The 13,770-nt window shown below is 43.6% G+C and overlaps 1 protein-coding gene across 1 annotated transcript in view; it reads left to right on the top strand.

The window, feature by feature from the left end:
* The window catches only part of LOC124471866 (metabotropic glutamate receptor 7), a 102,958-nt gene extending 89,600 nt beyond the window's left edge, over positions 1 to 13,358 (top strand). The window contains exons 9-10 of the mRNA XM_047026502.1: positions 6,705 to 6,951; positions 11,958 to 13,358. Coding sequence (XP_046882458.1) covers positions 6,705 to 6,951; positions 11,958 to 12,007 — 297 coding nt within the window. The 3' untranslated portion in view covers positions 12,008 to 13,358. The remainder of the gene's footprint in view (positions 1 to 6,704; positions 6,952 to 11,957) is intronic.
* Positions 13,359 to 13,770: the final 412 nt, after the last annotated feature.

Here is a 13,770-nt window from a genome sequence, read left to right as displayed (position 1 = left end):
TCTCCTCAAACCATCTTTCCACCCACTCGCTTATAAGAAAAATGGAGAATATTACCACTGGGCTTTCATGGGCTCCACTGCGAGCTTTCTCCTGTTTAATGTCCAGTCCTCTCTAACCCTTCTCTCTTTCCACCTCTCGCTTCACCCGTGTCTACCCCCACAGACCAGTGTTGCTTTCACACCCCCCCCCCCCCGCACACGGATTTCACTCTCCTCACCTCTTTCTCGCCTCTTTCTGACCCCTCCCTCAACCCTCTTCCCACTCTCTCCTCGCCCCCTCGCTGTCTCCTCACCCCTCATTTTCAAGTCTGTATCATGGCAGATCCCAACGTGATAAAGAATCATGTAGGCTTCCTTACAGCGCCATACTGAGCAGCAAAAGAGTCTATTTTGGCTGCTCCAAATGGAGAAACTGTGACTTGCCTCTTTAACCTGCTAACTTCCCTGCTTCTTCATTGTCCACACGCTGGGGTCACCGTTCTCCCCTGGCCCCACCGCCTCTGAAGTAAACCTTGTCAATACCAACTGTACAACACGAACCAGGAGGAGAAAATGGAGAAAAATAATTATAAACGAGAGAAACAGAAGTGGAGAAATGGAGCGAGAAAAACTGTGAAGCAGAGAGAGAGAGAGGGAGAGAGAGATGTAGAAAGGGAGGGATTCGAAAAGAGAGAGGGAGAGAAAGAAAATGAAAGTACACGACGAGAAGGAGATAGAACATGCTGTTGGTGAACTGTTGGCAGTGTTGAATTATGTTTTCATCTCTGGAGGGGAGGCTGGTGCCGTGAGGTAGTCCAGGCAGGCGGCCAGTCAGACAGTCATCAGGGAGGCTGAACAATGGGCCACAGCCACATCCAAACCTTGCGGAGCTTCGAGACGGGGGCAGAAAGGACCATTATGACAAACAGTTTGAAGCAAATGAGTAGGCGTAAGATTTAATACCCCCCAAAAAAACGACTTACTTGTGTTTGCATTTGAAAGTCAGCTCAAATAGATCAATTCTGGATTCTTCTTTGGAGGTCTAAGCGGCATCCTTTACCAAAGCACTAGCTGAGGAAGAGCATTCCTTCAGTCTCTCTGTGAAGACCATGACCCTGCCCCTGCCCATCACAATTTCCTCCCACCAATGCAAACTGCAGGCGTACTTGTGTATTGGGGGGGGGGGGGCACTGGCCCATTACAAACCACTCAGCGATATGCGAGTCGTGCCATCTGCGTTGAAGCCTGTTTTATTTAGGTCAGCGAACACAGGTGCCTCCTCGCTAAAGTATCAGGTTTTGTTCCAAAATGAACAAGGTTAACTAGCTCGACTCAACATGCCAGGCAGTACGCTGTTCTGCGGCGGTTAGCACTGGCTGCTTATCCATGCGTAGGTATGGCCAGTGTAGCATTAACCCACCCCCCACCACCCCTGCATGTGACCTGCGATACTATAATCTAACAAAAAACACTTCTTATCCACTACTGCAATTATCTAATGACGCTGTGTCCAATGATGCACTAATTCCAATGACTCCTCATGTGTACATGGAACGATGCACACTTTAATCTGGGCCATGACCTCATACATTAGTGAACGAGCTGTTCAGGTAAAGATAGATTAGTATTACTGTAGGTTACCGGTTAAAGGGTAAACCCTATACCAATTTGTTATCTGTAAAGGACATCGGCATAGCCCAGTAGATTTAAATAATGTCGTTGGCCGAGAAAAGCACAACCATTGACATGGGTCTCTGTTGTGTGTTGCTGGCTGTGTACCGAGCGATTGTGGTTTCAGAAGCGCCATCAACTACACTCCTCTTTAGTGTTGGCAGTTGCTGCAGTTTTGTCTGTCTCCCTGATCTTGCAGAACAAGAGCTCTTCTCAAGAGCAGAAACGTATTTTTTTCTTTCTTTCAAGCGTACGTTTGAAGATCTCAGTTCTTCAATGCGTCTGCAAAGGGCATCAGTTCTGTCCTCTGACTGCCACCTTCTCACTTCTTCACTCTCTCTCTCTCCGTATCTCTCACCCTCTCTCTTTGTCTCTCTCTCTCTCTCCGTATCTCTCACCCTCTCTCTTTGTCTCTCTCCCGCTCTCTCCGTATCTCTCACCCTCTCTCTTTGTCTCTCTCTCTCTCCGTATCTCTCACCCTCTCTCTTTGTCTCTCTCTCTCTCTCCGTATCTCTCACCCTCTCTCTTTGTCTCTCTCTCTCTCTCTCCGTATCTCTCACCCTCTCTCTTTGTCTCTCTCCCGCTCTCTTCATATCTCTCCTTATCTCGCACTCTCTTACAATATCTCTCTCTTTCTATCTCTCGATTTATCTCTCTCTACCTTTACCTATGAAGTTCTGTTTTTCCCTAGAAGAAGACAGAATACATTTTTCTTGAGGTTATGTTCCTCAGTAGCTGTGTTGAACGCTCCAGGAAGAGGTGTTTTCATCTCCTCAGATACTGAGCTTGTCTCTCTGGTACACCCCCACACGTTGTTTTGAAGTGGCAGCAGTTGGTATCAGAACATTGGTTTATGTGCAGGGTTGACATGTGTACATCAAGGGGAGACAAATACAAAATTAGGAGAGTACGGTAATAATCCCCCGTCCCCCGTTACTGTAAAACATTTAAATGATGATTGTGAAACAAACCCTAACTACATTTTTTTCGGTTGTAATCAGTGACCTCAACCGAAAGTTGCGCAGCTCTTTATGTCTTGGCGGAGCGTGGAGCGTATGGTGTACACCAGAACAAGACCCTCCACTTGAAAAAATATATTTTATAGCCATTGTTGTTATGGAAATTTTTAAAAGCGAGCCTGCCCCTGACTTTTCTGCAAAAACAATATCGCTTAGTGTGACAACAGCCTAACAAATGCTACAGAAACATAACAGTTCACAGAGGCTAACGGAACGGTAAAAGCGATGCGCCATAATTACACACACACACATCAAAACTGGAAACTTGACTTTGGTTTCAAGATACAGAACAGTTTGTCCCAGCTCCAAGTTCGGTAATGAGCCCGACTTTGTGTTTACAAATGCGGAGAAAGTCTAATTAATTTACTTTGTTTACGCCCCTGCCCACTCCCCACAGAGACCAAACAACACAACAACTCTTCAAATACTGAAGGTTTTAATCAGTACACACGAAACACTTAGACAACATTAAGGATGAGCACACAGCTGGCAGAAAACATCTTTCAAGCAGCAATGCTCCTGATGCACTTTTGAGATGTGGAGAAGATGGCATGAAGATCGAGGTGATGCTGTCCTTTTTGACTCACCTACTTACTTGTATACCTTCCGACTCACCAGCCCCACTTACTTTACTACTTACCTCCTGTGTGCTTACTTTCTTACTCACAGTACTTTCTCTTGTTTACTTAGACCCTGTGACACCAAATTGTGCAGAGGGCATCCTTCATGATTCTCCTCTTGTCCCGTCCACTTCACAGTGGACTTTACTTTCAGTGAACACTGAAGAGGACACAGTAACTACACAATCATTCATTATGCTAACATCACTCACTGTTGTTACTATGCCAGGTGCTCGTGTCTTAAGAATTGCAGTGCCCAGTCTGACTTTGTGTTGTTCTGTGCATCTGACAATAATAATTGAACTTGAACTATGTACGTGAACCTATATGTGATTACATGACTGTACAATGTAGCAGTGTATGCTATCAGAGATGGGAAGTACAAATAATTTGTTACTGTTGGGGACAGTCAGAGGGAGTCAGATGGCTGAGCGGTGAGGGAGTCGGACTAGTAATCAGAAGGTTGCCGGATTGATTCCCCGCCGTGCCAAATGACGTTGTGTCGTTGGGCAAGGCACTTCACCCTACTTGCCTCGGGAATGTCCCTGTACTTACTGTAAGTCGCTCTGGATAAGAGCGTCTGCTAAATGACTAAATGTAAATGTTAGTAGATAATATAATTTTTTCTGGTATCAGTATTTTACTTCACTCTTTATTTTTTTAACTATTTACTTTCCCTCCTCACATTTGACACACATTTCTGTCCTTTTACTTCTTTCATTTTAACACCAGGCTTGTTACTTTAGTTTGAATCTGTATTTGGTGGCATGATCCATATTATTTATTGTCATTGTGTGCCTTTTTTCATTTCCTGGCAATCACGCACAACAAATGTAAGATAGTCTACGAAGCTACTATGCAGCAAGGCAGAAAGCAATAAGAAAAAAAAGTTGTGAAAAAAAGTTGCGAAAGGTCGATTTGTTTTTTTGAAAAAAAACGTTCAAAATAAATATTAACTTTTCGGTGTCCTTTCAAAAAGGAATTGAAAGGTAAAAAAAAGAAGATTAGAAAAAAAAAGTGTGCATCGTTGATGAGTAATTGATGAGGACTCTACTATACTCTACAGTACTCTATTGTGCTCTGCTCTACTCTACTGTTTTAGGCTTCTCTGTTCTCCTCCTATCTCCTCCGCTCTCCTTTCACTCTGTTTGAAAAAAGGGTTGATTTATAGCGTGACGCTAAAACAGGTAGAGGTAATGGGTATCTTTTACTTAAGTATGTGTCAAAGCCCATACTTCTTTACTGTAACTTGAGTGAAAAAGTGTAGTCAGTACTTCAACTTCAGTATTTTTCAACATGAGTATCTGTACTTCTACTAGAGTAAAAGATGGGTGTACTTTTGCCATCTCTGAATGTTATTACAAAAGTGTAAAGGTGGACACTATTATAATTAAGTGCCATAGTAATAAACAAACACTTATGGTGTGTTGCTTCCTTTCATTAGAATCAGAATCAGAATGGGATTTATTCGCCATGAAAGTTTGCACAGACAAGGAATTTGCTTTGGCAGGAAGGTGTATACAATAAACATATAGGAACCTAAAATGTAAATATGTGGACTATTTATACTAAGGGTACATATATTAGCAGTACTAAGCTGAATTAGAATTAAATAAAATATAAAATAAAATACCTTTGTTGGAACCTTTGTATTGTCTTCACTCACTCGGCCATCCCCAGGTTATATTACTGTCTTCCTTTTTTCATCAAAGCCCAGTCCACTTCTGGGAAACCAGCCCAAAAAAAGAATTATTACAATGACTTCTAAAGAGTCTATTTCAGCTCTTTCTTTTTTTTTCTAAACATTGCTGACTTTTGCTAAAGATGCCGGACTGGGATGATTAGAAGATCTCGAGTCATGATTAGATGAACACCCAATTAATAAAGGACTCCTGGCTAAGCCTGACAGAACCTGGGATCTGAAGTGTCATGTTCTCACTACTTATCACACTGATTCTTACTGTAACTCTGTTTGAGTCTTATCTGGAACGATAAGCAACTTGTACCCGTTTTGTGCTGTAAAGTGTCTCCTTCTCAAATGAGGTTGTACAAGCCTCGCCTTGCAGCAAAGTGACATACTCCTCTTTATTCATTTGAGCAATCAGTAGGCTTTGAGACAACGACATACAATTGTTAGATGACTTAATCAAGAACTTTGTACAGGGCATTGTTTGAGAGGGAAATATTCAGGGTTTCTAAAAGGAAAACAAATCCATTGCTTATTAACTCGAAGTGCATATTTTGCCTGTGTTTCTGTTTATAGCTTGATAGTCTGCCAATCTACTGCAGGCTAAGCTATGGACCGCAGCACACACATACACACACACACACACACACACACACACACACACACACACACACACACTGCTTGTGTCCTCTCAGAGAGCAGTTACACACCTCTTCTCTGCCGTTTGCACTGATTTGCAGTCTGACAAATGAAGATGACAGCATTGGATGGTTTCCCACCCACACATGTGCTCGTCACAGTAGCGTGAGCTTCTGGCCCTGGGCTAGTCTCTGGCTCAACCTGTGACTTCCAGCGCAAATAGCACTCAGGAAAATGGGTAAAACAAAGGTGTGGGGCGTCATGAAAGCAGCCCAGTAAGTCGCTGTTGCTGCTCTGGGGATCCTATTAGGGTACAGGGATCAGCGTCTTTATCCATTCTGCTCATCACTGGCTGCAGTCAGAGAGGTCGCAGGCTATGGTGTCCACTGCAGAGCCAAAACTAACAACACATGAAACATTTACAGTGCGCCAAACGAGGGATCTGTGTCCCCCCCAATATGTATGATGATTACGGCCTTGAATCACACCATGGGATTGATTCCCAAGTGGTCATAAAACCAAGACCCCTCCTGAACCTTACTAAACCGACAGCTAACTCAAATGAGTTCACCTCCTATCTCTGTTTCCCCAGCTGACACAACAACCCTGACCCGGAGCTCAAAAGCTTCTGCCTACTCAGGATGATGGTCAAACTGCAAATATGGACTTTTCGACAGGTCTGCAAACACCTATGTAAGCAGAGATTTGTTTAAACTTTTGTGGACCGAGACTGTAGGTCTACTTAACCCTAACAAATCGAAGCGAGAAAGCGTTTGCAGACCTGTCCAAAGTCCATATTTGGTTTCTTATATACTACAACAATAATCTGGCATAAAAACGAAAAAGCAGACGCCATGTTGTCAACATCTCCAAGGCAAACACTTGTTGCTAGGTCCGTAAAAAAACGTTTGCAGGCCTCTGCAAACGTTCAGAAGTCTGCAAACGGTTTTGCTGACTTTTTAGAACTTCTCTGGACCAATAAGACACAGCGTATCGGTCGAATTATAATGAAAGTATCTAAGAAACACCGATCCACAAACCATGCTAATAACGGCACGTGGGGCCTTCTTCTGCTTCTTCCCCCCACAGCTGTACATCCAGACCACCACGCTGACCATCTCCATGAACCTGAGTGCCTCTGTGGCTCTGGGGATGCTTTACATGCCCAAGGTATACGTCATCATCTTCCACCCGGAGCTCAACGTGCAGAAGAGGAAGCGCAGCTTCAAGGCGGTGGTGACGGCCGCCACCATGTCGTCGCGTCTCTCCCACAAGGCCAGCGACCGGCCCAACGGAGAGGCCAAGACGGAGCTGTGCGAGAACGTCGACCCTAATAGTGAGTGTGGGGAGGGAGAAAGGGAGGAGTGAGGGAGGGATGAGGGAGGGAGAAATGGAGGAATGAGTCAGGGAGGGAGGGAGGGAGGAATGAGTGAGAGAGGGAGGGAAAGAAATAGAGAAAGAGAGAAAGAATATATTGTCTAAAGTGTTACACATTCTGTTAAAGTTGACACAGTCCATGCTGGGACAAGGACAGTGACGGTCAGTCATCAGTCCTTACAGCTAGGAATCTCATCTTTAAAGTCAACTTGCTGCGTGACTCACAGGGTCGATGAATAACGATGACAAACGACGATGATGAACTCCTTAAAGGGAAAGTACTACATTTGAACTGACTCCTTCAGCTCTTCTTAGACTTCTGAAATGTGTCTACATAAGCCAGGGAACACACATCCCTTCCTTCCTCTCCTCATTCCTTCCTCCCTTCCTTCCTCTCTTCCTTCCTTCCTCCTTTCCTCTATTCCTTCCTCCCTTCCTCCCTCCCTTCCTCTCTTCCTTCCTTCCTTGCTTCCTTCCTTCCTTCCTTGCTTCCTTCCTCTCTTCCTTCCTTCCTTCCTCTCTTCCTTCCTTCCTTCCTTCATCTCTTCCTTCCTTCCTTCCTCTCTTCCTTCCTTGCTTCCTTCCTTCCTCTTTTCCTTCCTCTCTTCATTCCTCCCTTCCTTCCTCTCATCGTTTTTCCCTTCCTTCCTTCCTCTCTTCCTTCCTTCCTCTCTTCCTTCCTTCCTTCCTTCCTCTCTTCCTTCCTTTCTCCCTTCTTTCCTTCTTTCCTCTCTTCCTTCCTCTCTTCCTTCCTTCCTTCCTTCCTTCCTTCCTCTCTTCCTTCCTTCCTTCCTCTCTTGTTTCCTCCCTTCCTTCCTCCCTTCCTTCCTCTCTTCCTTCCTTCCTCCCTCTCTTTCTTCCTTCCTCTCTTCCTTCCTTCCTCTTTTCCTTCCTTCCTTCCTTCCTTCCTTCCTTCCTTCCTTCCTTTCCTTCTCATTTCAGTCACATACAGAACTGTAAATCAGGACTGACAGGACATTTAGCAACATTGAAGCATGAAACGTGTGTGTGTGTGGAAGTTCTTATTCTTAATATTTTTGAACATAACACATAAGAACATGTCTTATTTAAAAATGCCCATACTGCACAGTAACGTTGCTCAGGGACAGTGTATAGTATGTTCACTAATTGGGGGAAAGTGTCATAACTGGAGAAGAGAGACACTGGTAACAGATGGAGAGATCAGTCAGGCAGAAATGTGCACACAGTCTCGTTTTTCCTTTTTTCACAAACCTTTTAAACGTGGAACCCTGTTTTAAGTGACAAACTTAACAGGCAATTATTAACCATTAGAATAATTCCTCTGCTTGTTTTCCTGAAAACAATTGTATATACACTTGACAACTTTATACAACGAGTGAATGGGTGTTGTTGTTTCCTAAAACATATTTATTTTTTTAAACAAATATCTTTGGAAGATGGCAAATGGCATGAGGTACTATGAATACTGTAGCATGCATCGACAGTCAAATAACCCATTCAGTTCACCCAGGATCGGTGGGTCGGCACGGCAACACTACTGGCCCAACAACACATTCATGTTTAATTTTAAGGAAGAACATTGAATCTAGTCAAATTGCATTTAAACTTCGATGTTGATATTGAGTCCTACCAAATCTATTAATGTTCTCACAACTTTTATAAGCCTTTTATTTAATTTTGATCAAACTAGTCACATAACCATGACATTTACTGTTCAGATCCAGCCAAAAGTTTTACACAAGGAAATTCAGGGGTTTGTGTGGTCAAATTACCAGCTCTCTATTCCATTTGGGGCCTAGGAGACTACTCACCAAATTATGTTTTTTTCCAACAGGCTAATTCTCATAATTTATCAGAGGTAAGACCAAATTAATCTTTTACTTTTACTTTTTGTTATGACCTTGTTCCACTTCTGGGAGGCTTGGATAGAGGGTGTGAAAGGGATGCTAATGAAGTCTGCACGGCTATTTATCTTCATCCCTTTTGAATTCACTCATAACTTTAACATGAGGAGGGGGAGAGAGTGGACTAGGGCTGGGAGGGGGGGGGGTATAATATAACAATCTATTTGAGTGGCAGAGGTGAAGTGTTTCAGGGTGATTGTAGGTAATGCTCAATATAGGACATGCTAACAGGCCTTATTCTATAGGTCATAATGTATCCATGAGCTTAACATTCATTTTTAAGCAGGTTAAATATCCCCTTTTAAAAATTTATAACAGTTAAATATCCCCTTTAAGATAAGACCCTTTGCCCTTTGGGACCCATTTCAAGTCTCTATAAAACCTATAATGTCTAATCTAAATTCATGCGCATTCTATAAAATATCCATAGGTACAGGGTACAGAAGCTTACCCTTTTGACTTTCACCTCTGGAGAGATAAATAAAATCTCCGGAACATCGGAACATCAGGAAAGTAGGCTTTGATGTGCAGCATTCTGCGCTCTGACGGAATTCTCAGAGACAAAAAGGTCAGAGACAGAATAAAATGTTGGCAAATACACTGCAATCCTAATGTTGGGAAACTTTTTTCCCTCTATGGTCTGCAGCAGGTGAACATTGTGCACAGTATGTACAGTGTAAGGACTCTCAGGGTACAGCCATACACTCACTTTTGGGCGCAGTGCCTTAAGGGGGGTACCCACCTTTTTCCTCCACTTCCCTAAGGGGGTTGTAAAAGATAGTGTAAAGGGATTTTCCTTACCTTTTTAGCCTCACCCCCCCCCCCCCTTCACACACTACCCAGCCCCCTTTTCCTTTCTTAACTAGGGTTCAACGCCAACCCCAACGATATGTTCACGCGGCCTGCGAAAGTCAGCCTTTTCATTGTTTTAAATAAGAAATAGACGTTCATCAGTTACTTCAAAATAGCACAGGGTGAACCCAGGCAGCTGAGTCATTTAGACAGCAGAAGCTAGGACCGCTATAGCAGCAGCAGCAGACTCAGTGTGCTGTCTCTACGTCTCCCTGCAGACGACGCCACCATCTGTTGTTCTGGGTAATGTTCGCTAGGCTGCCCTCCACAGCTCTACACCGCTCTTTCCTTCCTGAATATATTCCAGCCCGGCGAAACGCCCAACTGCTGCTCCTCCTGAGTCCGGAAACAAGGCTCTTCCAACGCTGTCGGCACTACGCCTCCACAAGAAAGAGGATATGAGTTTCTATCCAATTTTCCCCGTTTTTTCTTCTTTGTATCCGTTATGCAAACTTAACAAGCAAAGAGACATTTGTCACTCATAACTCAGTTGATTATTCATTGGTGTGTCATAACTACAATGTTAGATTAGATAACTCATTCATCATTCTCTAACCAGTAGGGCGCGATGCATATAAATAGCTCGGGCAAAAGCAATCAAAAAGCAAGCCCGGTTTTAGGCCGAACGGTATATTTAATTTAGGAGGATCTCCTGTCAAGAGCACTGTGGCAGAGCTGTTCCTTGAGCCGTGAATCCCACAGGTCACGTCTGCCATCTTCCCCGTCTCTTTTCCAAAACACTGAAACCCCAGCCACACAAAGTCAAACCTACATTCTGGATTCCTGACTCTCCCACTCCACTTCTAAGGGCACCCGTTAGCCGCACAACTGCATTAGCATGTTATCCTCAGCTTCTTAAACGCATGATACTAATAAGTAATGACTTTACTGTGACCAGACAGCTCTCATTACCCAGTTAATGACGAGCAGTGTCAATGGACTCCTGTTCAAACAGCAAAGTTACAGAAGACAATGTTGTTTGATGGAGGCTGGTTTGGCTCAGCATGCTAAGCATGGGTTCTGTAATTCTGTGATGAAGGCTTGAGATCCGGAAGAGACGTATTGTGAGCCGTCATCTCTTCGCCAAAAGAAGAGGCTTAAATGCTAAACTTATTATGATTAATATTATCTCTTTCTTGATGTTGCCACTGTGCTAATCCCACTACATTAGCATAGACTCGACCATGGTAGTGATGGCTCATGTTGGATCAGTTTCTCGACTAATGTCCTTAAGAATAAAAACCCATTATGACAAAGTCAGGGTGGGCAATGACACTGTCATACGTTAATATGCATAATGTGTCATTTTCCTTTATCTTCAGGACGTGATTGATGATTCTGCACTGGTTCGGGTTAAATCCATCTGTCACTTGATGTGCTGCAGGGGCAAGTTCATGGGGGATTTGAAATAGCTAAAAGGATGGGGTCTTGGATCACAGGTTGCCTGTTCGAGATGTGATTGTTTTCCGCAGCTGGCATGAGATTGGCAAGTGTATTCTCCCCTCCCCGTGGAGGTGGGCTGGTAGATAAGGCCCATTAAGACGTTTTTAGCCCGGCGCCGCCTTCAAGATGTGCTGCCTGAGGTCAGCAGGGGAGGTAATAGCTTCTCTGAACCTTCATTAGCTAGAGAGGAGCTGTGTCGTGGCGGAGGAGGAGGGCATCCGGGCTCCGCAGAAACAAGAGTCCGTCCGTCCATACTCCTCCTGTCTTCCACAGTCAGTGTCGGGGGTCGCTGGTGTTTTCAAACGACTGTCTGGCTGTTTCATCACCTTTCAGTCAAACTGACGACTGTTTTCAGTAGGCAGAGTTCAACCCAAACAGTCTCTGGATCCACTTCTCAGAGAGTTAGAGAGAATCAGCTCCGAAAATGGGAATGCCAGTCCTAACTTCATATTTCAATTAGTACTGTACTCTCCAAGGAAGTCAGATGATTGTTATCCCATTTGTCCCTGTGCCTTATGTACAGTGCTGGTTTTAGGATGTGAGAGAGTCGTTACAAAATAGTCATGAATGGGTTCTTGTGGCCAGCTGTTTGCTAACCTAATGAGTCAGTGCTGGGTTGTCAACATGTCCGCCAAATATCGTTATCGCTTGAAAGACTTTAGGGAAATCTCACAGGATGTTTGCTAAGGTAGCATGTTTGATCGAGACTACAGTGTGTGTCCTCACACAATGAAGCTTGAATGACCAAATCCTAATCTGTCTCCGTCTGTCTCTCTCTGCTCAGGTCCAGCCACCAAGACAAAGTATGTGAGCTACAATGACCTTGAGATCTGAAGACCTCCGCTGGAGAAAGGAAGAGAGAGGGAGGGAGAGATAGAGAGAGGTTGGAGGGGAATAGAGTGATGAATAGAGTGATGATTAGAGTGATGATTAGAGCGGCTTAATCGCATGCCCCTCTGTCAAAAGGGAATGTAAAAAAAATGGATGGTTTGCGTCCATGTACACCTCTGCTTGTCCAATCAGGTCTCAGGGCAGAGCAAACTTCCGGAACTTTCCTTTCACTACAAAAAACACTGGCAGAGGTCTTCACAAATATCCTGATTGAAACTTAACCAGAGAGCCCGGAGACAGAAAAAAAACATGGATAAACCAAGACTAAGCTCTGCAAAAATGTAAAGAAAAAAAAAGAAAAAAAAAAAATGAAATCACACTCGATGATGAGAAAAACAACAGGTTGAGCTCTACTTCCTGGTTACCTTGGAGGCTCACGGAGTTCCAGAGTTGCTAGGGGGCGGGGCCAGTGCCCTGTGGATGTCAGTGGGCAGTCCCTCCCCCTACTCACAATGTCTCTAAAGGTGCACTGCACAAGAAAATGACTTACCATTGGGGCTGCCTCCTGTCCTCAATGTACTTCCAAACTGCAAGTTTTTTCAAACTTCACGTTGACAAGTGTGTGGTTCCTCTGCTATTTCTGTTTCGTTTGTTGTGGGTTTTCTAAGATTAATCTATTTTTGGTTGTCCTTGCTTCTTGGATGCACATTATAATTAAAGCCATATTCTTCTCTTTGATACTTGGAGAAAAGGGTTATTTTGTGTTTTTCTACTGATTTGTGTTAAATTGTTGTTACCGGTTGCCTGTGGAAGAGAGTTTCCTGTTGTCCCATTACCTAACGTGTCTCTTGATCCACGTACTTGTTTTACATCTGTTGTGTATTTCACCATTAACTGTGTTTAGATGACTAAAAGAGAGCTCAATCCATGCTTTGATGGATTTCTATGAAGACTCCAGTGATCAATGGTATTCAGACACAACAAGGTTGTCAATGCATGCCTGCTATGTTTGATGTTAAAGTTTCTACAAAATATGAGAACCTCACAACACAGTTGATCCACCTGTCTTCTCTGAATGGCTTGTCCGATCCTGTTTTCCGTTTTATTTTGACGTGCAGTGATTTCTCACTGGGCAGAATATGGCTTTAATTTGTCTTAGAGTTTCCTTTTGCTCCGCGACGTATGGACCATTGTGGAAAAAAAAAGATGAATATATATTTAAAAACAAAACACACAAAAAAAAGACAAAGCATGTATGTTTTCTACAGTTTGTACTTGAGTATCTTCATGTTGCCCTTGCTGCTTATGTGCCATGTTGTGGGAGAGATTTACGTTTGGCCACTCATGCAATGATTCTGTGGTGTTGTCCAAGAATGTATCAACATGAAATAAACCATTTGGTTATTTTTTGTAATATTCCCTGAAAATGCAGGTTATTAGGGTGTCTTTTTCCAAGTAATTTGCAGATTCTACTCCAGTATTATCACAGTGACAAACACTATTTTTAATCTATCCCAAATCCTCCAAAAGGAGTTCCACATTTTACAGAAGCGAGTTTTGCATCTTGTGTGTACAGGAACCTGAATCAATTGTGTAACACCCCAGACAGCCAAAGCCAGGTTGCTTTGGTGTTTAGTTCCGCTACCATCTTTTGCTCTCCCCTGTCGAGCTGTCCTGGAAATACTTCTGCACAGCACCAAGAAATCGTTAAGTTCTACATTAAGACAAAGCGTAGCGTCTCTGAGGCTGACTGGGTGAAAGGAGCG

The sequence above is a fragment of the Hypomesus transpacificus genome, chromosome 9 (assembly GCF_021917145.1).
Source record: "Hypomesus transpacificus isolate Combined female chromosome 9, fHypTra1, whole genome shotgun sequence".
NCBI classification, from domain to species: domain Eukaryota; kingdom Metazoa; phylum Chordata; class Actinopteri; order Osmeriformes; family Osmeridae; genus Hypomesus; species Hypomesus transpacificus.
Note: the sequence above shows the minus strand (reverse complement) of the source record. Positions and strands in the feature narration are given on the sequence as shown.